This window comes from Lissotriton helveticus, chromosome 7, assembly GCF_964261635.1.
Source record: "Lissotriton helveticus chromosome 7, aLisHel1.1, whole genome shotgun sequence".
NCBI classification, from domain to species: Eukaryota; Metazoa; Chordata; class Amphibia; order Caudata; family Salamandridae; genus Lissotriton; species Lissotriton helveticus.
Window position 1 is genome coordinate 1462534687 of NC_136068.1, and position 25659 is coordinate 1462560345.

General features: G+C 44.2%; 1 protein-coding gene across 1 annotated transcript in view; it reads right to left on the reverse strand.

Moving 5' to 3' along the window:
* Nucleotides 1–25659, reverse strand: part of LOC144769537 (CD209 antigen-like protein A) — an 89716-nt gene that overhangs the window by 58597 nt on the left and 5460 nt on the right. The window contains exons 2-4 of the mRNA XM_078653679.1: nt 17110–17193; nt 4390–4476; nt 3803–3889 (exon numbers count right to left, since the gene is read on the reverse strand). Of these exons, the coding sequence (XP_078509805.1) occupies nt 3803–3889; nt 4390–4476; nt 17110–17193 (258 nt within the window). The remainder of the gene's footprint in view (nt 1–3802; nt 3890–4389; nt 4477–17109; nt 17194–25659) is intronic.

Consider the following 25659-nt stretch of genomic DNA (forward strand, 5'->3'; position numbering starts at 1 on the left):
AGAACTAAATCATTGTCTGTGATTCTATGACCATATTTCACCCATATCAGAGGACTCATAGTTGCATAGTACTAACGAATTCTGCATGGTGGCACCCCAGGCTATCTCGACATAGGTCTCCCAACCTACTGCTCACCTGCAAGAGGGACACCCTCATTTATTGACCTCTGACTCCTGCTGAGCACTGGAGATAATTTTATAGTGTACCACAGAGTACCAGACGCATGGCAGTGACTTGTGGATATATTGTGGATATATTTCACCATCTGATTAGCTGTCATCATTTAAAAGGCATGTAGGGGTAAAGTTACAAACAATGCGTCGGTAAGAACAGCAGTTATTGGACAACAAACGTTTGGACAAAATAAAGAACAGGTGGCCACCCTAGCAATGAAATGCAATTCAAATGCAGTAATTCTACTATGGACCGCAGCAACAAGCTGCTTTATTATTGCAGGCGTATTGGAGTCGAAGTGCCCACACATTAAGTAGTACAAGAAACTGAAAAGAGATGTGATGTAATCAGAAAGAAGATGGATACTTCAAGTAGATTACTTAGGTTAATTTATTAAGATAAGTTGTTAAGTTATAAATGATAAACCCCCATCAGGAGCAGCTGTCCTGCTGCTCAGCCCTCACCCAACTGACATTCACAACCATTCACATTCCATTCATCAACATTCCACATCTCATGCATACTAGCTGAGCAGCAGGAAGACTCAAAATACAACATATCTCCCTTCGTTAGGGGAGCAACTGCATTGAGCAATAAAAAGGATGACATTTTTTTAACAGTGCATGCAATAAATTTTAACTCATCTCGCGCACTACAGTCTGAAGAGGGCATTACTTCCTGAAATAAACAACTAACCTACATTCTACGCCCATGTGCCACAATTCATACCAGTTGGCCAGACAAGTATAACAAGGAAGGCACACAAGAACAAACCTTAACACCATACATATTAGGAAACAACATGCCCACCTCAGACGAAGAACAAGCACTCACATAGCTCACTCATGCGCCACAAAACAACGTGCACAACACAGACCAAGAACAAGCACTTACAAGCACTTACATAACTCATTCATGCGCCGGGAAACAACATGCACACCACAGACCAAGAACAAGGACTTACATAACTCATTCATGCGCCGGGTATCAAACACCACACAATACCCCCAAAAAAAACTGACCATATACGGCATGGTCATCTCATATACAGGGTGACCACATACAACATAGCACCCACACACAGAAACCAATGAGTTGCCTAACAACCAAACCCAACTCACACACAACATTAGTTGTGGAACAGCTCTGAGTGACTTAAATACCTACAACCAACCAACACTAACAAGGGGTGACCACATACACATAGCCCCCTTAAAACAAGCTAATGAGTTGCCTAACACCTTGACACAACTCACACACAACATTTGTTGTGGAACAGCTCTTGGTGATTTTATCACCCACAACCAAACAACACACAAAAAAACCAATGGGAATTGTCCAAAACGTAGGCTCTTTTGACCCCGTAAATTGACTTCCAATTAATGTAACACCTGGACGTTGTGCCCACATGGTATCTCAGACCCACTTCCACTGCTGGGTCGTTCATCATGTTACAGCTTCAACTGGACGCACAGAAGCCCATCCATTACTAGTTCCATCGCCTTCGTAATAGCTTTCTCTGGATCCACACCCAACTTCCATGACTGTAACTTAACCCAATCGCAGCACGAACAGTGCTTTTATATATTGAACATTTTCCTTTTTCAGGCACTTCTGGGCTCACAGGTCCACTACTATACAGCTTCTTCTTTATTCACAGACTCGCTGGTGTTTTAACTCTTCAAAACGGTTTTCATCTGTGCACCTAGCTATTTAAAAATTGTTTTCCATGAGCACTGTTGCCGTTGTGTTTATGTTGTCAACCCTCTTGTAATCCCATTAGCTACACATGCTAAACTGAAAACGATGACAGTACCTGTTTCTCCACACAAACGGCAAGATTAGCGCTAAATGTCAATATCTCGACTTGACGATGTATGCCTAGACATACAACTAACAAAAATGGAGGCACGCAGATCGACGTAGAGCCGGCTGGTTCTCGGCCATAACAAGCACCAAATCAAGACGTGCCATGCTAGCATCAGACATGAAGTGCTGTTTCGTCACAGAGGCCACCGGTGAGGTAAACCTTTAGAAAAGTAAACAATCTCGTCTCATGCTGAATTATGAATGAAAACAGCAACCGTTATCCAAAACCACCGAAAGACAAAAGTACATATTTCCCTTTTATTTTCCTGTTGCTTTGCACTCCTGGTATCTTTTCAAAAATCACAGCGCCGTCTCAACACTTTCCCATCAAATAGGCTCACATATACATGGTATTCTTGAACTTTCCTCACCGAGGCTCGATTTCTGCCTCCGGACACAAACAAACCAGGCAGCAGCTCGGTACTTCAGACTCCGAGGCCCGATTTTACATCAGAACCACACTGCAGTTGGCAATCTACACGGAGGCTCGATTTTGCCTTGCCCCCGGACAACAAAGAAACTTCACATGAACCGGTAGCTTGATCACGCTAGATACCACAGTCAGATTAGGGTTAATTGTCATCAAATACTTTGCTCCGAGGCTCGAGTTAGTGCCCCTGAACCATTTCCAATCTGTTGCTAATTAGCCCCTTTGGTTAAAGCACGATTTTACTTTTTCACCATATTAAAGCTTGTAAACACTTCACTGAGGCTCGATTTTATGCCCCCGAACAACAACCAAACTAAACCATAGCTGGTAATACACAAATGTATCTGGCAAACTTGGGTTTCAGGGCAACCGATGACCGGGTCACTGATGGGGTTTAATTGCCAGACAGCATTCAGACACACTTTTAAATACCATTAAAAATCAATTACCTTGAGATTTCACAGTTTCTGATTTTCTGTACCTTTCAAAATTTCCTTTCCCAACAAGCTTTGACTTCTCTTTCCTTTTTGAGTCAAGTCTCTGTTTTGTTTCAATTTTCCTAGAATTTGCACGCACGGGTTCTTCATCAAAATGTCGCCAAATGATGTAATCAGAAAGAAGATGGATACTTCAAGTAGATTACTTAGGTTACTTTATTAAGATAAGTTGTTAAGTTATAAATGATAAAACCCCATCAGGAGCAGCTGTCCTGCTGCTCAGCCCTCACCCAACTGACATTCACAACCATTCACATTCCATTCATCAACATTCCACATCTCATGCATACTAGCTGAGCAGCAGGAAGACTCAAGATACAACACGATGCTTGCCAACCAGCCCGGAACTGAGTGCACTATTGAAAATGAGGACTTGCACATGGGCAAGGTCATAATGCTGTCTTTAACAAGCCAATCAGTGGTGTAACACAGGCCCCTGCAGCCCCGCCGTGCAGGGGGGGGGCAAGCTCCAGGGGACCCCCAGCACATTACTCTGGCCGGAGAGCTCATGATTGAGTCCAGCGGGGGCCCCTCCATGTGCCTTGCAGTGCCTTCAGTTTTATTACGCCAGTGAGGCCAATCGATGAAGACTTTAAACCAACAGCGCCATATGTATGTACATTGTGTATATTTATTTTACACTAGCAGTCTGGTGAAACAACTAAATCTGTTTCAAAGATCAGACCTAAAAACATTATCTCAATAAATTACAGCGTGGTTATCATGAGTAGTTTAATTAGGATTAAGCCATAAACAATACACTTTACTTTGTCTTATTCCTATCAGTAGGAGTATACGTGGTCTTGGTGCTTATAGCACACGATAAATTACCATTGTTCACACAGACATCCGTCTTCAACATTTGAGGTGTTGAATTGTCGATCCCTTTTTTAACTGTAAGAAAAAAAATGGATGTAAATTGACAAGTATATGGTGACAGTGAGCATCATTTTCTTGACTATCAAGTGGCACTTTAATATGTAGGAGTGATCCTGTTGCTGAGAGAAAAAAGGAATGTGTATTTGCCCACATTAGGTAGTTGTTATGTTGAGGTTTTGCTAGTTCTGGCCAGCTCAAATGTTCCAGCTGATGAGGGTGGCCTCAATAAAGAGGTTAGAAGGTAGCCCAGCTCATTCTACTCTTGGGCCACTGACTAGGAAAAGACTGAGTCACCCACAGGTATTACGTACTTATGCATCGAATGTCTATCCTTCATGGAACACCAGTTGGCCATTGCTACCACTATGTATGGAAATGTAAAGGATTTTTTTTTACAAGAGTCTGCAATGTGTGAGATGTTCTTAGGAATCATAACACTGTTACCAGTTCCAATGAGGATTTCAGCAGCACCCTTCGGCATTTTTGTTTTGTATTAAGGTACATGCATATGAAAGGCACTTACATTGTAAATAAGAGGGTGAGTACAAGTATGATGGTGATGAGTAGGGTCACAGTGGGAGCTATTATCCTCCAGAGGCGAAGCTTTCTCTCAAGGTCCTTCACTACTGTAAAAAATAAAATAGAATTGGCAGATATCAATCTCTGATCAACAGCTATCAGCTCATTCAGTGGCACCCTTCATCCAAAGAATTACTCAGACCCAGCAATTCCCTCTCACTTTCCATTTCTAGAGGCATATTAGTGCGATTCTATAACCTACATAGGTTGGCGCACATTAACCACAACCTGGTAATGAAGTCGGTATTTCCTGCCCGAGTAGATACCACTGACTTAAATGGTGTCTCTGGGGGTTGTGATTAGCCCATTAAACATCACTGTGATGTGTGTTTTAGCTGTTACTGGGCACATAATTCATTGCAAGTAATATGGAATGATAGCCTCAATTGCCAATTGTACACCTGAACTCTGCCTTCAGTATGAAGCAGCATTTGCCTCATCCTTACAGGTGAACCTTTGCCACTGGGGTCTCGGTTACAGTGCCCAGTCAATTGTAGTACGTGCTACATATTCCCAGTGGTCAGCCAAGCACCCCATTCTTTCTGCTGGAGGGGCAAAAAATAGGTGTGGATAGGAGAGGCTACTCCCCTGGGCTGCTGGTTGCAATCTCTTTGGGTGGCATGGCACACCATGCGACTTGAACAATCAGAATAATATTCATTTAGAAGCAGGTATGGCTTTAGCCTTTGGCATCTGGCTTTATATGTCTTTTATTAGTTATTGTTCCATAACATACAGCAGCCTCCAGTTTCCGATAGAGATTGAGCCCGCACCTTGGATCAATGGGTAGGTAATACCTCTTCCTCTACCCATATTGTGTCACTCAAACCATGCAACTGTTCTCTGGTAAGGTGCACTGCTGGGAGCAGCATCTTAACTGGTAGTTTTAAAGCACTGTTAAGCCTCAAACGCTGGCCTTCTCTTAGCCCCTATATCCAAACGTTTTCATTGAATCAAACCCTCTCCTATTGCATGCTCTGTCCCAGATAAATCACAGGGGCCCTTCCTATCCATGAGCAACACCAAAGTCATGAGTTCTCTGCATCTTCCCAGCCAAGAAGTGAAGAAGGTGCCAAAGAGGAGCCCAGATCTGAACACGTCCTGGTTTATTCCATTCTTGAAACACAGCTATGGGGAGATTGTTGCAAGAAGGATGCAGCTATGCATGTTAGCTATAGAATTCCCATGTTTAAAGTCAATTATGCAAAAAGCGGCAAGTGGCCCTGTGCCCTGCAGTAAACCTGCTGCTCTGCTGATAAAGATCTGTTTCCTTCCCTTCAACACTAATGAGATGTTTCCCTGTGTGTAAACTTGGGCATGTTGTAAAACGTTGTAACAATTCATGATTACAGATCTTTAACCACATAGGGGCTCATTACAATGCCGGGCGTAATACCTCTGCCCGACACCGTCTCGGTCATGGGATAGACAAACACCCGGTCGTCCGTTCCAACCGCCCCATTAGGATCCGACCAATTACTGATCGGTCACATTACTATATTTTTTAATGGGACTGTGCATTCTGGCTGTAAACCGGCCGGAATTCATGCTCCCATTGTAAAATGGCAGGCCCGGTTCATCCCTGCACCTGGTAGCAGGTATCTCAAGTGCATGCCACAAGGTGCAGGGATCAACAGGGGGGCACTATAGATGCCCCCTTGGCCTCCAACCAGAGGCCATGCCCCCAAATGGGCCCTGCTGGGGGCTCCCAAAGACGATTTCTAGCATGGTTTCCATATCTAACATGTCATTGTAATCTCAAGGGTGGGATAACTTTATGCATTCCGACTGGCGGAAGGGGTTCTCTGAGCCTGTTGGAAGCCTGCCAAAATGACCGGTCGGATTTCTTTCCGACCGCTTTCATTGTATAATGAGGCAGTTGGAAAGCAATGCAACTGGAACATTACAATGCAGTTCGGAAGGCTCAGACCAACGGTCGAAGCCTTCGGAATCGCATCGTAATCATCCTCTTAATGATGTTTAAATTTGCCAAATTGAATAATGTAGAATACCTAGTTTTTGTTTTGAAACTCCTAATAGCATATTATACAAGTCTGGCTTTATATGGCCTCATTCTCTAGCACATATTTAGAGCAGCCACTCAACCAATTCTCTCGTTCGACATCTGTCTAGTGTTTCTTAGCCTAAGGTACCTAAACCCTAAATTGGGCACCAGATAACAATCTACATGAAGCCACCAATAATCTTGTGATGAAACAGACCAGGTTAGTCCTTGTTTGCCAAACACTTAATTTTAAGGAGGCAGCTGTGCGGATCACAGAAGTAAAACTGGATGCCCAGCTTTGGCAAAGGTTGTCACTCAACTGTGCAGTCAGGTTGTATGATGGAACAACGACTCCCTAAACCACGCATGCCTGAACAAACACGGTCTTAACAACGACTTTGCCTTAACCACGCATGTCCTTCCTACGCATGCCTTTACAATGAATTTCCTTGTAAAGGCCTGATTGATTAAGGTATATGTATGGTAAAGCTCACCCCCCAGGTCTCCTGCCCTGAGCCCTAAAACTCGTCCCCAGCCCTACAATCTACCCGTCCCAGCCCTAAAAACTACCGACCCCCCCAGCCTGAGCCCTAAAACCCAGTCCTGGCCCTGACCCCAAAAGCTGGCCTCCCAGCCCTACAAACACCCCTGCTCCCTACCCTGAGCTCTAAAACTACTCACCCGCGTCCGTGCACTAGAAGGTAACAGGCAAAAAAGCTTTATAGCTTCCCCATGGGCACCACACAGGCAAAAAGCAGGAAATTATTCCAAGTATCTCCAACACCTCCCACCCATTTGATCAGGGCTTAGAGCGCTGACTACCTTTGCCATGCATATTCCTTTTTATCACCTTTACAATGATTTTCGCTGTAAAGGCAGCATGGTAAAGCATACTCATTGTTAAACCTTGTGTGATACAGGCTATGCGTGGTTAAGGTAGACATCATGTAAAGTGCCCGTTGTTAAGGTAATACATGGTAACAACCGTAAGATAATGGCTGTTTCCCAAATAATGACAAAAATAGATTCATGCCAAAAAAAGAATAATTTATGATTGAAGCTAACCTAGTAATAACAAATACTAATTGAATCTTAATGAAAAGTATGTAACAAATGAAGTAGTACTTCTCAAGTATTGTATATTTTATAGATTCACATGATGAATCTTCCCCGTCATAGTGGTGGGAGTCCCACAGTAACAGTAAAATAGCACTTTTAAAACTCAACATTCAAATGCCTATAGGAATTCACTCGCGTTTAGCAACCTATTACCTTTGTTTTAAAACATCCAAACTCCAGCCAATCACAGCATAGACCTCTATGGTCTCCTTCACCTGCACGGCCTCCATACCTCAGATTTCTTTCCACACATCGTGTGTTAAGGAGTCTCCCTAAGCACTGCTCAGTCGCAGTGTTTCTACTGTTGCTATTTTGAACTTCCAGCTAGCAGTTCATTTCTTCACTTCATATCTTTTTCTGAGGTTCAGTCTAGGAGTGTGAGTACGTATTTTTCTTCATTATGTCAGAGTCTAAAAAAGGGTTGTTTTGGCAATGTAAGACTTTTGTAAAGTCCAGACTATATTCTGAGGACCCACATAGGGAGTGTCTTTATTGCCTGTATCCAGATCATAAGCCCAGAGCATGCAAGTAGTGTCATACTTTCTCCACAAAAACTCTCAAAGACCTTTATTTTAAAGGTTTTATATAGCTAGACCCGGAGGTATCAGAGCGCTTTACATGAGTATCATACAATAGTTGCAGGTTACATCGTTGCAAAGGTTACACAGTTATTAGAGCCTGGCAAAATAGTTACATGGAAGGTCGATACAAACAAAAAGGACATGTGAAAGGGCAAGGAGAGAGATTCAGGGGAGGGGGTAGGAGCAGGGGTAGTAGACAGAGTTAAGGAGGGAAATAGGAGGGGAGGGTGAGTGACCTTGAGGATATGCTGCTTCTCTGATTGTAAAGGAAAAAAGAGGCAAAAGGCTCTGAGGCTGAGGAGAAGCGACATACCTCCTCCAGAAAAAGAAAGGAAGAAGGGTCTTCCTTTTCACTTAAAGACCCTAAAAAATACAGGTCTCGGAGGAAAGAGAGGGTTATGAATAAAAGGGCATAAAAAGACCAGCCCGGTCCCTCGTTTTCTCACCAGAGGGATGGTACTGCTCCACAGTTGATGCCTCATACTACTTCCAGGGAATCATCATCTGAGAAAACCCGCTAATCAATGTTCCTGTAGATGAAGGAATTGGCATCTACAGTCTCTGTCTCCACTGAAGCTGGCGCTCCATCAACGGTTTCGACTGCGACTACGCCGACGGTCAAGAGTGGGCCAGGTCCCAGGTCCCAGGAGCATGCAAAAAATGTACAGTGGGGCCCCTTGGGGCCCCTGCAGCCCCGGGGACTGCCTCCCCTCTGGGGCTTCAGTTATGTTTTGCAAGGGACACACAGCCCCCTGCAGCCCCGGGGACCGCCACCTCCCCAGGGCTCTATTTTTAAAAATTATTATTCTGTGTGGGGGGCCTCAGGCCCCCCCACATGCCTCGAGGGCCACCACCTCCCTTTGATAAAACAAATGAAGGGGGCATGTAGCCCCCCACAGCCCCGGGGACCACCCCCTCTGCGGGGCTCTCATTTTTGAAAGAATAACCTGTGTGGGGTGGCTCGAGCACCTGCACATACCCCAGGGACCACCAGCTCCCCGGGGCACTAACTATGCAAATGTAAGGGTCCGTTACAGACCCCCGGGGACCACCACCTAATGGGGCTTTGAAATGGTTGGGAAGGGGGGGCGTGTGGGCCCCCTCATGGAGCCCTTGATGGCTCTGGGGACCGCCAACCCCCAGGGCCAGCTCCTGCGGTGTCCAAGGGTGCCCACCCGGGGCACTGCTGTTTGCTATGACAGGGCAGGAACATGTCTCCTGCTCTGTCATAGCATACTTGCTTTGGATTTTGGAAGCGAGAGCAGGTTTCCTTCTCTCTCTTTCAAAATCCAAAGCAGATTGCTTTTCAATACGGGGAGCTGCAAGCCACGCATCCCCCCTCCCAAAATAATTTTTAAAAAAGGATGGCAAGGCCCCCGGGGGATGGCGTCCCCAGGGCTAGAAGTGGCCTGGGAGGGGGGCCACACAGCCCCCCTCCCCTTTAAAAAATACATTTTAAAAAACACGGCCGTGGGGGATGGGGTCCAGGCCAGCCATCTCCTTGTCACTACCCATGCACTCCTCCAATCACCCAGCCAGTTCCATGTCCTTATCTAATCTCTGCGCCAAAACACAAGCACTTATAAATTCACCATGCACTCTCCTTGCAGTACTCTGATCAGCCACTCACTACCCATGTACTCATGCAATGACCCAGGCACTAACACATGCACTGCTACAATCCCCTGAGCACTACTGATGCAGTCCAGCCATCTTCTTATCACTACCCATGCACTCCTCCAATCACCCTGCCAGTTTCATGTACTTATCCAATCACTCCTCCAAAACCCAAGCACTTATAAATTCACCAAGCACTCTCCTTGCAGCACTCTAATCATCCAGTCACTACCCATGTCCTCATGCAATGACCCAGGCACTAACGCACGCACTGCTCCAATCCCCTGAGCACTACTGATGCAGTCCAGCCATCTCCTTGTCACTACCCATGCACTCCTCCAATCACCCAGCCAGTTCCATGTCCTTATCTAATCGCAGCGCCAAAGCACAAGCACTTATAAATTCACCATTCACTCTGCTTGCAGTTCTCTAATCACCCAGTCACTACCTATGTACTCAGGCAATGACACAGGCACTTAACACATGCACTGCACTGCTACAATCCTCTGAGCAGTACTGATGCAGTTCAGCTATCTCCTTGTCACTACCCATGCACTCTTCCAATCACCCAGCCTGTTCCATGTCCTTATCTAATCACTGTGCCAAAATACAAGCACTTATAAATTTACCATGCACTCTCCTTGCAGTACTCTAATCATCCAGTCACTACCCATGTACTCATGCAATGACCCAGGCAATAACACATTCACTGCTACAATTCCCTGAACACTACTGATGCAGTCCATCCATCGCATTGTCGCTACCCATGCACTCCTCCAATCACCCAGCCAGTTCCATGTCATTATCTAATCACTGTGCCACAACCCAAGCACTTATAAGTTCACCATGTACTCTTCTTGCAGCACTCTAATCATCCAGTCACTACCCATGTCCTCAGGCAATGACCCAGGCACTAACACATGCACTGCTACAATCCCTTGAGCACTACTGATGCAGTCCAGCCATCTCCTTGTCACTACCCATGCGCTCCTCCAATCACCCAGCCAGTTCCATGTCCTTATCTAATCGCTGCACCAAAGCACAAGCACTTATAAATTCACCATACACTCTCCTAGCAGTACTCTAATCATCCCGTCACTACCTATGTACTCATGTCATCAGTGATGTCATCAGTGATGTCACTGACCATATCATGAGTGATGTAATATGTGACATCATCAGAAGTGCATTGCGGGCGTGCGAGTTATAGTTAGCTCAACTAACTATAACAGGCAAATTTCTCTGGTTTTATATGAGCCAATTGTCTAACTAATTAGAACGTCCCTGAAACCTATGTTTTTTTAGTGAACTTCAAAGGTTTGTTAAATGCTAATTCCTAACTATAACGTCTGTAAAACCTATGGTATTTTCAGTGAATTTCAATGGTTTTTTAAATGCTAGTTTCATATTTTAATGTTTATAAAACCTATATTTTTTCTTTTTATTGTAATATTTTGGAACTCTATTATACTTCTTTTTTTAACTTTAAAAGTTATGTAATGTTTTATATCTTCCCCCAAACATATGTATATCATTTATTTTTTTAAACTGCACTCCCATACCGGTAGTGTACCAAGCTCCATCACCATGCAAATCCTATCCGCCTTATTGCTAAACTCATAAATGATGCGCATTTCGTATCCGACGGGTTTATGAGGTCGCGCCTGCTGCCACTTTGGTATCCGACGGGTATGCATTACCAAGCCATGCGTTACGTCATGTACATATGGGATCACGCCCGCTGCGCATTGCGTATGCGACGAGTGCACGCTGCGAGGCCCTGTGTTATGTCATAGATGTATGGTGTCGCGTAGGGTACGCCATTCCCTCGGTTTTTTTTTATTTCTCAAAACTAAATCTAAATAACTTTAAACTGTACATGAGAGCGAGCGATAATCTAATATATTATAAACATTTATATATTTCTAACTGTAATAAACGTATAATATGATAAATATATTTTCTCAAAATTGCATTCGGCCTCCTTGCGCCCTCGATATGTGATTGCCATGTGACCTTAAAAAAAGCAATTGATTAGTTCATAACATTTCCCATTGTAACAGTTGGAGGACCCCACCCATTGTAGTCATTCTCTCTACAGCGTTTGATGAGACACACCCCTTCTGCTTAAAGAGCTTTTTTGATTTTTTTTTTGCTGTGTACACATATCTTATACTGCACACAACATGCAACAATCACCTTGATCAATATTCATGGTCTGTGCATTAACCTTCCACGTGTGATGGCCATGCGTCTCAAACATTACTTCAAAAAACAAGTGTGTGTTACACGATGCCCCTGGTGTGTGTGTGTGCACATTATTGGGCTGCCTTTCGGCCTGCGTATTGTTGGCTCGAAGGGGTATCATCAGGCACGGGCAGCGTGCACATCCTAGATCATATGTGACAAACAGTAAACAGCAATGTGTAGATTTGTATTTCTGTATCCTCTGTTGTCAGGCTTTACCGGTATGGTAGTGTGTCATATGTGAGACTTTCGGATTCACGTTTGACATGCATTGCTTGACTGTAATGAACGTTATCATTATGTATGACGTAGCCTCTCTGCTGATCCTCCTTCCATCCGAGCACATTCACATGTGTGGGCTTCGCGATAGCAACACTTTCAATAATACCGCAAACCACTTACATGCGTGTCTGCGCATATCAACAACCTTGACAACGACATGTGATGTTGGCCATTCAATGTTTTTTAACAGCATCTCATCAGTGATAGTTGTCGCCCTCCCGCTACATGCTACATTAATGTAAACTGCACATTTTGCGATGTCAATACTGCAACAGAAACACACATGAGTACACTTCCTGGCCAGACAGGAACTGAACAATGCCCAGGTCCCCGGAACAATTATTCACACTCCTACGCTGGCCTGGTGTACACAAGCCCAGACCACTTTGAGTACGTATAAATAGGATAACGATGAGGCCAGATGTCCCAGTTCTTTCACACTGCCTAAGGTGATATGACCGCATCCACCTCGCATATCACAATGCGCAATAAAAAAGGGATCCATAAGGCGTACGCCATCCTGGTAATCAACACTGGACATCCATTGTGTACCCTACTGAACATAGTGTTTCGAAAGGGATCCATGAGGTGTACACCATCCTGCAATCAACACTGCATCCGAATTGTGAACACTGCTGCCCGTCGTGTTTGGACACAGAACAATGACAGCAGGTGAGCAGGGGAGCCTTGGTGCACAGGGGCTGCAATTGAGCAGGGTGCTGCGGGAGGGGTGGGGTGCATCAGCCTGGCTGCACAGGTGCGAACAAGCGATATTGCCTTTGGTAATGATGTGATCTCTGACCTCATTCAGTCACATGTCTGTCTCATTTTAAGGACCTGCTGCACCGTACTGTAGGCCTGAGCCAGCGGGCAGCGCTGCCCTACAGACACGTGTTGAGCGCAGTGCTGTGGGAGGGGTGGGGTGCATCAGCCTGGTTGCGCAGGTGTGAACATGCGATGTTGCCGTGCATAATGATGTGACCTCTGACCTCATTCAGTCACAACTCTCTCTAACTTTAAGGACCTGCTGGACGGTACTGTAGGCCTGAGCCAGCAGACATCACTGCCCTACAGACACGTGTTGAGTGCAGTGCTGCAGGAGGGGTGAGGTGCATCATCCTGGGTGCGCAGGTGCGAACAAGAGAAGTTGCCTCCTGTAATGATGTGATCTCTGACCTCATTCAGTCACTTCTCTGTCTCATTTTAAGGACCTACGAGACTGTACTGTAGGCCTGAACCTGCGGGCAGTGATGTCCTACAGACACGTGTTGAGCACAGTGTTGCGAGAGGGGTGAGGTGCATCATCCTGAGTGCGCAGCTGCGAACAAGCAATGTTGCCGTGCTTAATGATGTGATCTCTGACCTTATTCAGTCACATCTCCCTCTCATTTTAAGGACCTGCTGGATCGTACAGTAGGCCTGAGCCAGAGGGTAGCACTGCCCTACAGACACGTGGCGTTGCCTTTTAGGGCACTGTAGTGAGCTGATTACTAAGTGTACATGCACACAGGCTTGCGCCACTGCATTACACACGCACATTATGCTTCTAGCATGCGCTCTGTTCATTTGTATGTAAACATTGGCATAACATATTATTATTTAACCTTGTGTATTCTCGTGCACTCCAACTCCTCTTTGAACCACGATTACCACTAACAGTTGGTAGATTGTACTTCAAGAAGGAAGGATGCACTCAACTGGTGTTCTCTATTAAGCTTCAAATAAACCTTCATTTTCCTTCAGACGTTTCCTTCCACCATTATATTTCTTCTCCTTTTTCAGACCCTGGATTTATTGCGCCGAAATGGGCAGTGCCGGTGCTCCCCCATGATGATGCCCGGGGCATTCTGGCACCTTCCCTCATGGTATCAAGACACCGTCCCCAACAGGAGACCTGCTGTGCCACCCTACAGAGACACCCCGGAGTCGGAGCTTGCACCGGCACGTTGTTGGACACACCGATGGTGGCAGGTGAGCAGTGAAGCCTCAGTGCGTAGGAACTACATTTGAGAATAGTGCGGGGGAAGGGGCTGGGGTGCAGCAGCCTGGGTGCACAGGTACAGGCAAGCGATGTTCCCGTAGCTAATAATGTACTCTCTGGCCTCATTCATACCTGTTTCATTTTAAGGACTTGCTGGACCGCATTCTTTCTCGCGGACACCCGTGTCCTAGGCACACGGGTGAGAGGAGGTAAACATTGAGGGCTGGGTGCAGTAGACCAGCTCTCTGTCTCCTCCTCTCTCTGTTCTTTTGACTCTCCCTCCCCATCTCCCTTCCACCCACTCTCTATCTGTCCCATTTTCACCATCTTCCTTTCATTCTGACTACCTTTCTTTTTCTCGTGGACATAGCACACATACTTATGTTTCCTTTTTGTCTTGCAGGTTTTGTATGCTACTTCCAGAGGAGTCCAAGCCACTTATTTCATGTTATACTGTTGTTTCTTCAAATAAAGTTGCGTTTCCATTTATTTGTGTTGTTTTAATAAAGGTTATTTTTTTACCAATAAATGAGTGTATACGTCTTCTTTTTCTGACAACACTTGTCTGTAGTTTATTGTGAAAATCGTCTGTTTATAGGAGGTTATGAGGGAAAACATTTGTAATTTTGTGGTGCACCTACCAAATATAAACCAACAGACTATTACATAAATGAAGCCTTCGGAATTCTACAACTGCAAGGGTTCTATGCGTGTATCACTTTATTACACCACCATGAGTAGTGCCCGTGTGATTACAAACCAATAAGGCACTGCCTAGGAACACCGAGGCTTCAAGGACTGGCGAGGCCCACCCAGCATATTTAAGTAAAGCCCCGGAGGGTGGCGATCCCCGGACTTCAGTTGGCCTTGAAGCCCCCCGACCAATTAGTAAACAATACCCGAAGAGGTGGCGATCCCCTAGGCTGCGAAATATTTCTGTGCCCTCCCGCGCCTAATTTACATGTAAGATGAAGGTCCCCGGACCTGCACGGACCCCACAATATAATAATAGGATTGGCCTCAGAACATTACCCACCAGGGGGCTCATTTAAATGAACGGGTGAGACACCGCTTCAATTTTTTTTCCTCAATTTTTACCATCCAGATCCGCTTTATTGAAGCAAAACAAGGTTTTCCTCCTTTCGCTTCAATGAGCCAAACAAGGATTTGCTATTACAGGATGGAAGTCATGCTCCCGCCCTGTAATAGCAAACATAAATGCCCCGCGGGACATTGTATGAGCTGCGCCTGTGACGTGGAGCTCCCTAGGGCCATGATGCATTGGTTACTGCGTAACTATAGAATCAGTATAAACGCATACTAACACTACTTGCACAGGTGTAGTACAGCAATCAGAGTGTACTGAAGAGGCAGAGGAAGCCCAAAATCTAAAAATATAAATCCTACCAGAGGTCGGATGACATAGTTCACTGAGCCGATGACCCTGGGATGAGTAAAAACAGCTTCAGAAAGAAAACTGGTCTTGCACAACACAAGCAAGCTTGAAATATTGGTGAGTGCTGCCTTCTTTTTCCCTTCTCCCACTCGTCGACAAATGTATTTCCTGAAGAGGCAGACAGCAGTGGATCCAAGAAGTAGATTTATTGCAGGAAAACAGACAGCTTAAACAGCCACCAACAGGACCAGACAGCAAGGCAACCATCTTCTCCAGCACCGTGTACAAACTTCCCAAGATTCACCTCATGACAGCCCTATATTCTAACATTACATACTTATAATCTAGTAGCATTACATATAACATTCTACTATGACTTACATTGCACATGACTTTACAGCAATGAGCTCATGGTTTCATCCACAAGACTTGAGAAGGTGGATGAAACCATGATATTCTGTCAAAGAACCCATATCAGCCCCGCGAGAACCAGAAGAACGGTCACCCAGGCTCTCGTCACCGGCAGGCTGGACTACCGCAATGCCCTCTACGTAGGAACCACGGCCAAACTTCAGAAGAGACTCCAAAGCATACAGAACACCTCCGCATGCCTCATCTTTGACATCCCCAACCACAGCCACATCACCACCCACTTGAGGAACCGCCACTGGCTCCCCGTCAACAAGAAAATCACCTTCAAGCGCCTCACCCACGCTTACAAAGCACTCCACGACGTCAGACCAGCATACCTCAACATCGACTCACCTTCTACACTCCCAACTACCAGCTCCGCTCCGCGGAGCTCCTCCTTGCCACCATTCCACGCATCCACCGCACAATCACCGGTGGCAGATCCTTCTCCCATCTTGCCGCCAAGACATGGAACACCCTCCCCATCCACCTGCAAGAGACCCAGGACCTGCTGACCTTCAGGAGACTTCTCAATACCTGGCTGTTCGAGCAGTAGCAGTCCCCCCCTCAGCTCCTTGAGACCTTCACAGGTGAGTAGTGCGCTCTACAAATGTTTGATTGATTGAATGAGTCCCTATGAGCCCCAATCCATGCTAGCTCATAGTGCTGTACCTGCCTTCCCAACCTTCATAGAGCGACAGGTAAGTTATCACCCCAGAACACCTGACTCTGGTCCCCTCAAGGAAACCATTGAAACAGATTGTCAACCTTTCGTTTTCTCACTCATGCATGTCATAAATAAACAAAAAAGACACAAGAAGAGTTTACAGTGTTTATTGAAATGAATCATGCTCTATTATAAAAAGATCTGTGCTTCAACTAGAAAACATATGCATTCCAACAAAGTGAGGAGCGTTACACGCAAACTATAACCAAAAAGAAGTCCTACCATGGTGAATTAATTATCTGCCTCAGCCTACTCCCACTAGGGATAAACATTGTTATATTATAGGTCTCTGGGTTTAGTGATGAACCTCATACCTGCTATGCATAGGTAGTTGTTCTCAGGCAGAGGATCTCTCTCTCGTCTGGACCTTTGCAGTTCTAGAATGTCTTCTCTCTGTTTTCAAAATGGCAGGTCTCGATGTATATGTTACGAGGCTGCTTCTTTAAAAACAGCAGGCATGAATGTTTGTTGTGTCTAAGTGCCAAGCTATGTATGCTAACCGATCACATGAAGATAGGCACAGTGTTCTTTGAGCTTGTACAAGATGTTCAGGCAGCTTGATACAATAACAAAAGCACGTGCAGTGCTTTTCTAAAATAATGTCATAGCACACAAATAAAGGTGCCAATCGTAACGTGTACAAGGCAAAGCAGCCTAAATGTGCAAACAAACTAAAATACGAGCAAACTGAGAGGGTCCTAAAAGAATCAAATGACAGAGGGTTCAGGACTCACTCATGTTAGGTCCAGGTGCAGGTTTGTGATGGTCGGAGATTATTGTGCCCCTATGGCTCTGAACAGGAGTTCAGGAAACTAGCCCATGGAGCAACTCTGGCAGTCCTGGGTTCTGGTGAAAACACAGGGATCACTCGCAGAGCTAACCTATGAGGGTTCAAGGCAGGCTCAAGCAGCTAAGCAGTCCTTCCAAATACAGCAAAGCAGTCTTGAAACGTGTATAGCAGGGCAGGGCACCAGGCAGTCCTCTAAAAGTCCTTCCGCGGGTCCAGGAGTCAACTGAAGTGAGGGTCTGATGATTTATCGTTATACCTGGTGCCTTCTTTGAAGATGGTAGAAGTTTCTTTGAAGTGGTTGGAAGTTCCTGACTTCCCTTCCCTGGTTCCAAGCTGGCTGCAGTGACAACATGGAGGTGTTGATCCCTTTGTTAAAAGGCAGTGTCCAGCCTCTTCAGTTGCAAATGGCGCTGTGCCCAGCTCCACCCCTCCCCATCCTTCCAGTAGATGGCCCATTCAGGCACACCTAATTAATCCCTCTATTGTGTGACTCTCTTGGAGGAATTCACAAAGTCTAACTGTCATCTACATCTAGTCATGTGACCCAGGTTGGCTGATGGCACCAAATGGCTAAGTGTAGGAAAATGAAAATAAAAAAAGAAAATAATATTATAGTAAAATACATTTTCAGGCTCCATGCTAATCTAAATGGGTTTTTTACAATGAGGCACAAATATACATATTATAAAGTGGCCAATTGCATAGAAGCTATTTGCTAGAGGTGGCAAAAAAGTTCTTTTCTGCATTTTCTGAGAAGTAAAATGACTCGGTGTCAGAAGATTTTTCACACTGTGTAATTTTCTCAAAGTCACAACGGGTGTAAATAACATGCCAGTAGCACAATTCCCACCCACCCTGAAATTAAAGAATATAAATCAATCAAAAATCGCTTTATTCGATTTAAAGAATCATTGGAGCATATATAAAACACCTCCTTAAAACATTTCAGTTTTAGCACATCTAATGCAAATGTATAAAAACAGATTTTCAAAGATAGAATACTTAAACCAAAGCATATAAAAATTATACATTTTCCTTAGCTAAAGCGTTACACTGAGATCATGAGTTCTTTAGAAATTGTTATAAATACAGTATCTAAATTACTATTCAGTGGACACAAAAAACTTTTGAGTATTTAAAAGATTTAAAATGTTTGCCCTTTCTTATTCCTTATGTAACTGGCAGCCAACAGAAATGCACTAGCGCCCAGAACCACAAATTGAGAGCTATCAGATTTTAATATTCTTATTACCTCTAGATAGCTCCTACTATTCAGTCTTCTGCACAGGGGCATAATCAACTTTTAGGTGTTACATAAGCTATGCAGAAAAACAAGACATGCGCAATATCCTCGTTCGCGCCTTATAGTCACAACGTGCATCCCTTTCGATCAAGTCAGACTTTACCCATTTGGTTGTGAAGGTGTTGACTTGGATTATCCCATACCTAAATTTCAGGTATAGTGCTTTTGCCAATTGCGGTTCGATCTCGTCTATGAAAGACTCAAAACTCTGAGTCTTTTTAAAAGACAGAAATTGTGATGTCAGTCTCCCTGGCTCGGGATTTAAGATACTTCTGTGCAAAATAAATTCCCAGAGACGTTCCTGATCTCTCTCTTTGAGTCAGGAATCAACAGGTTCGGGTTTACCCAATAACGGCTGAGAGTCATTTACGAACATGGGCCAGCCAGGGCAGAGTTACATATACATCCAATTGCGACAGAGTCTGTCTATAAATCTCTAATTCTACTGTTGTCCATACTGTAATCCTGTAGGCCAGAAGCCTCCAAACAGCAATATGGTCAAGCCTTTTTATCCCAGTATTGGATGTGAGTGGGGTCATCGGGGTATTTTTTGGAAAGCACATGAACATTCTAAAGGGAAGCAGATTGCGCTCTGGCTGTATAAACTTCTAGTGCTGGAGTAATAGCCTCAGATATGGTTGAATGCTGCTTCTTCACGATAGGAACAGAATTCTGCATTAGCATGGTATTGGATTTATTTATTTGTGTCTTCCATGTGAGTTTTGAATCTATTGTGACTCCTAAATAGACAAAGTTTGGACTACAAGATCGCAACTATCCTACACCTCATGGAGATGAACAAAAGAAAAACAGATGGATTGAAATTGTTTGCAATAGACTGAGCCCAGCCACCAGAATAAGAAGAGAGTGACATTATTTCTGAAGCAAAGAGAACTCAAATGGATATATGCGTTGTCTTTTCTCTATGTTTGATGAATTAGTAAAGATACAATGCCACTTTTTATTTATTAACATTTCCATATCAGTTTGTGTGAATGAACATTTTTTAATCCGACTGCTTACCCATATGAATAAACAAGTAACAATACTTTTGTTTTTTATTTCCACACTGTACATCAAGGATGATTTATATTGGTAGTACAGAATGCCAATTAAAACTATTAGAACTATTGAAACAAACTGAATAAAACTTAACTAAATCTCTTTTTAGAATAATTCACTATTATAAATAATCCACTGCAATACTGAAAGACCTTGTGAACTTTGATTCTAGTGGTTTCAAAGTAGGATTCTCCCAGGACACAATATCAATCAATCAATCAAATCAAATATAACTTTATTCGGATTATTACGATCCATAAAAGCATTACAATTAAGAAGATTTTCAATGAAATCTGATTTAACAAAATACTTAAGAGCAGCGAAAAGGAATTTCGACAGTGTATACAGTACTATTAATTTTAAAAGTTTAGAGGTTTTTCCGATGTCTGTATATACATTTCAAAAAATTAAGGACATGGTAACATGTGGCTTCAGTGTCCAAAAGCTGCAAGCTCAACATGGCTGTTCTACATTGTCTGAGACCCCAAGATTTCAAAAGGGTCAATAGCCAGAGTTTGCGGTGTTCCTGATAAAATTTACAGAACAGAACTGTATGAATAGTGGATTGACCTGATATCCCATCACATGGACATGGAGGTGAGTTTAAATCCCAAACATTTGGTATTGGGAAGACCACCAGTCTGTGAAATGTGTTCAGTCTGAATCTTATCAGGAGAAATCGTTCGAAGGTACCAATATCAAGGTTTAAATAGGGCTGCATTGAGAGAGTAGATTGGACCAGCATGGCATGCTGCACTGACTGTTTCCCAGCTTCTACCTGGAGTCTCAATTTGGACAGGTGATCCAACGCTCGCTTTTTTAAATTTTCATGGGCGAGTTCTCCAATTTTTTCGGGATTAAGATAATATTTTTCCATTCCAAGGTCGCAAAGAAAGGACCGAATATAGGCCAGCCATTTGATTTTAGAAACGTAGTCCAGAGACATTGCATCCGCCATTATTGTTTTTGTAAGGTCGTTTTTATCTGACATCCAAATACGTCGCCAAAGAAGAAGCGGTTGGATTTTAGCAAGATCTTCAATATACGGTGCCCCCAGTTCTAAGTGGCAGGCGTAAACAGAGGAAGTTTTGGGTGCAGATAGGATGAATCTAAAAAACTTATTTTCTGCAATTTGCAGGGAGGTAACGTCCGTGTATCCCCATAGTCCTGCTCCATATAAAGCTGTAGATTGGCACTTGGCTTTATATATGGTTAACAGTTCCCTGGGTGGACGTTTTCCTAATTTTTGAGAAAACGACACCAATGCGGCTAGTGCTCTTTTGAAGCAATGTTTTCTGGCTTCTACTGCTGGTTTCCAGGAGAGTTTGTTGTCTATCATGACCCCCAAATAACAGTATTCGTTTGTTGGGTCAATTTTTTGACTTTCGAGGTAGATGGATTTTTGTTGTTTATTCCCGACCCCAGCCTTCATTACGAAAGTCTTTTTCACGTTTATGTGGAGGTCAAGAGTTCTCATAAACTGGAAATATCTGTTAAGGGACCTTTGGAGTTCACGGGGAGTTTGTGCGAGAAGGACGGCGTCATCCGCATACAGCAGGGCGGGGATCGGGCGGTGTTTGGCCAGTGGGAGGTCACGGGCACCCTTTAATAGCTCAACCTCCAAGTTGTTGGTATAGAGGGAGAAAAGAAAGGGCGCCAGGACACATCCCTGTCTGACTCCTCGCTCTACTGTGAAGGACGCCGTCAGTTCGCCCTTTATCCCGTAGCGAACTCTTGCGGATGGATTGGAATAGAGTTCCCTTAAGAAGTTCAGGAGTGGTGGGTCTACCCCCATCTGTGCTAGGAGGGACCACAATTTTATGTGGGAGACGCAGTCGAAAGCCGCGGACAGATCTACGTAGGTCATATAAAGTTTTGCTTTCTTTGCATGCACATATTTCCCGAAGATTATTGATAGGTTTAGGGCTTGTTCCACAGTGCCTAGTCCTTTTCTAAATCCGAATTGAAGGTCGGATAAAATACCTCTTTCTTCCGCCCAATCCTGGAGTCTTTCTAAAATCACTCTTCCTGCTATTTTCCCCAATGAGTCCAGCAGGGAAATTGGACGATAGCAGGCTGGGTCCGAACGATTACCTTTTTTAAAAATCGGCACCATGATGGACTTAGTCCAAGACTCCAGAATTCCTATTTTTGCCGTAGCGCTGCAGACCCTTGTTAGGATTGGTGCCCAAAAATCTGTTTGGTGTTTAAAAAGGTCTGCCGGGACACCATCCGGCCCTGGAGCTTTCCCTTTTTTGGTAGAGTTCAATGCCACAAGAATTTCAGAAATTTCAAAATTCATATCTATCGGGTATGGTGGGAATGTTTTTTCCTCTTCTTCCAGGTCTTGGTCGTTGATTGGTTTTTGGAAGATGCTAGTAAAGTGTGATACCCAAGTTGCAGCATCTATGGCGGCTTCGATTCTTGGGCAAGTGTCATCCGCCAAAAAGGGAGTTCTTATGATTCTCCAGAAGGCTATAGAGTTTTTTTCCTGGGCACTGATGTGGAGTTCATGCCACAGCGCTTGCTTCAATTCCTCCTTCCTCTTTTTCCTTATTTTTTGATATTCACTTCTAAGAGTGGCTATTGTGGTGGGATCCCTTTCATTTTTATTTAAGGCTAACTTTAGTTTTGTGTGAGCCTTAGTGCACTCTTGATTGAACCAGCCATTAGGCCGGGATGAGCCAGGTTTTTGTTTCCTTGTAAGTAGCGCCTTAGTTTTTTCCATGATTTGAGCAAAATTAGTTAAAATCTCCGTATCGTTTGTAGCTATGTCCAAACAAATTTGAATTTGAGGATGGACTGTTCTTATTAGCTCTTTGGTGAGTTCCTCTGGATTTATCCTCTCCCATTTTATAGTATAGCCATTTACTTTGTCTATGTTGATATTTTCCTGAGTCAATGCATTGGCTATTACTACTGGGGAACATTTTTGATGAATTAATGAGACTTCCAGAGTTAGTATTGCATGGTCACTTTGGGAATTCGGTAACACTTCAAAACTCTTTACTCTTAATTGTAAGGAAGCTGATATAATTATAAAGTCTACCGTAGTTTGGTAACCTCTTCCTAAATAGGTAGGTGCAAGTGAGTTTTCCCCGTAATCCAAGGTGTTTACTATCTGGAGATCCAGATCGGATAGGAGATCATTCATTTGCCTTCCCATTTTGTTGTGCGAGAAATGGGTAAGTAAGAGGCCATCTTCGGTCACCATGCCAGGGCACTTTCTATCTGGTTGGGTACAGGCGTGAAGATTAAAGTCGCCTGCCCATAGTATTGTTGCCGGGCCTCCTTCTCCTTGCTGCATTCTAAAAATAGTTAGTTTTTCATGGAGGTGGGCCAAAACTCTCTCAAAGTCCAATTCATCCAGATTATTGTAGAAATTAATAATGATCATTGACTCTCTTTTCTGGAAGTAAAGGCCAAGGATCTGCAGGTTTGGTGCTAGTTCAATAACCTTTATTCTAACGTTTTGGATAGTATTAACTATGTAAATACACAGACCTCCCTTTGGTCTGCCTATGTGACCCGGCTGCGCAAGAGACGAGTACGTTTTGTACCCCTGCAGGTGATATTCTTGCAGTGACCATGTCTCCTGTACGCATAGAACTTGATGATTACACGTGTGGTACAGTATTGTCCCATCCTCAATTTTTGTCTTTAATCCAGCGATGTTCCACGAGATCAAACTCAAGATTGTTAGGCTGTCACTTGAGCTTTTTGTTTTTTTTAGTTCATTTAGGATCTCGGGAGCTGATGTAATTTCTAAGTCTGGAGGGACCGTGAGTTCCAAACGATCTGTATGATTTTGGGAGTATTCCTGAGGTTGAGGTAGTCAATCGACACCCTCCAGGGGACTATATCTGTTAACTAATTGGAGACCATTCAAACTATCCCAGCGTGTTGGGTCATTATGCTTTGTCCTATGATCCTGACCAGTCCATTCGGCCCTATCTCTGCCTTGATGGTTTGGGCCTAATGGATTAAATGGAGGAAGCCAACCTTGCCGCGGCTGTTGCCATAAGTGGGTATTGTAGTACATGGGTTGCTGAGGTTGCCACCATTGTTGGGTGGTATGATATGGATGATGAAATGGATTGACAAGGGGTTGGGGAACAAGATGTGAGGGTTGAGGAAATAGGACAGGTGGTTGCCAGTGAGAGGCTGGATGTTGTAAATTTTGCGAAAGACGTGACCTGTCAGAGTAGTATTGGGGATGATGCGTATTATATTCAGAGGGATTTGTGGGGCCAGTACTTGGTGGGGGTGGATATAAGGGGAAATTTTGCCTTGGGGATGGGGGTAGGAAGTAAGATAAGGGAAGGGGATTTATTTTTGTGGCAGGTCCTCTATTGGGCGAGTTGCAAATATAGTTTGATGCCCCTATCTCCCTGAATTTGAGACTGATGACATCCCCCGCTATTGTCTTCGTACTTCTACCAACCCAATCTCCTCTACGTGCGGAGAAGATATCACCCCTAATGTGGGCGGGTAGTGGCCTATGGAGTTGAAGCCACTGGGCACATTTGTTCCTCAGCTCAGCAAAAGATTCTCTTGCACCCTCCTTCAGTGGGGGAACTGCTGTTAGTACTACCACGAAGGGAGCGGCTTCCGGGGGTAAGTTAATTATTTTAGGCCGAGGTTGCTTAGTCTTCAGAGCTGATGACTTTTCTCGGGAGGGGGTCTCTGTTGGAATAGTAGCATTACCTTTTGTTTGTCTGTTATTTGTTTTTGACTGACCTTCTGGACCTGTTTGTATAGCAGAGGAAGGATCTTCCGCCTCCGGAATATTTTGGGGGGCAACCGGATTACTCCCATTTTTAACTAGCGAATGTATTACTGTCGTTTTCTTGGTTTGAGAAATATTGAGCTTATCTATTATACCTGTTGTTTGTTTAATGCTGGATGGTATTTTTTGGAATGTTTCCTTTGCTCCCTGCGTTGGGGCAGGACCATTCCTGCTCAATTTACAGCTACATTTAGTATTGATTAATGTCGTGAGTCTGTCCAACTTTGATATAAGTGGTTTAATCTGTGCTGTAATTTTGGCTTCAAGGTCGGATTTTAGGTCCATAACCATATTTTCCACCCAACAGGGGATACCTGCTGAGGAATTTAGGGTAGGTGTAATCAGATTATGGTTCTTTGTTTTTGTCTTAGGTTTTTCCCTGATGGTTGGCATCGCCTTGGGATGGGTGAAGATATTTTCCCTTATTTTTGTTGTATCTAGGGTCGTTTCTGGATCCAATGGTAAAAGATTACTAATGGCACTCTGGTCTAATTCCTCGACCGGTGATTGACAGGCTTCTAGGTCTGGGGATGCGTCGAGATCGACGTAAGATTGATCAGAGTCCGATTGAGTTACTGACAGATCTACGGAATTGGGGACAGTCATCGTAGGAACAGTGGTTAAAGGCAGTGGTAAGGAACAATTGTTAGCCGCCTGGTGAACGGGAGAGTTTGCGGTGGCAAGTGAACCAAGCGAAGATCGTTTTGCCTGCAAGAGGTCCAAAGAGACTCTTTTCTCCAGTAAGATGATGCTTTTGTCAATGGTATCATTGACCCTGGATATGAAAAGGTCTATAGGGCCGGTCACTTGCGTCACCAAAGTCGCTTTCTTAGACGCACTTCTTGTTTTGGGACGCATCCTGAGTCCCGGTAATGTACGTTTGTTTTCGTGGGGGCCTAGGGGGGCGACGTGGAGTGCAG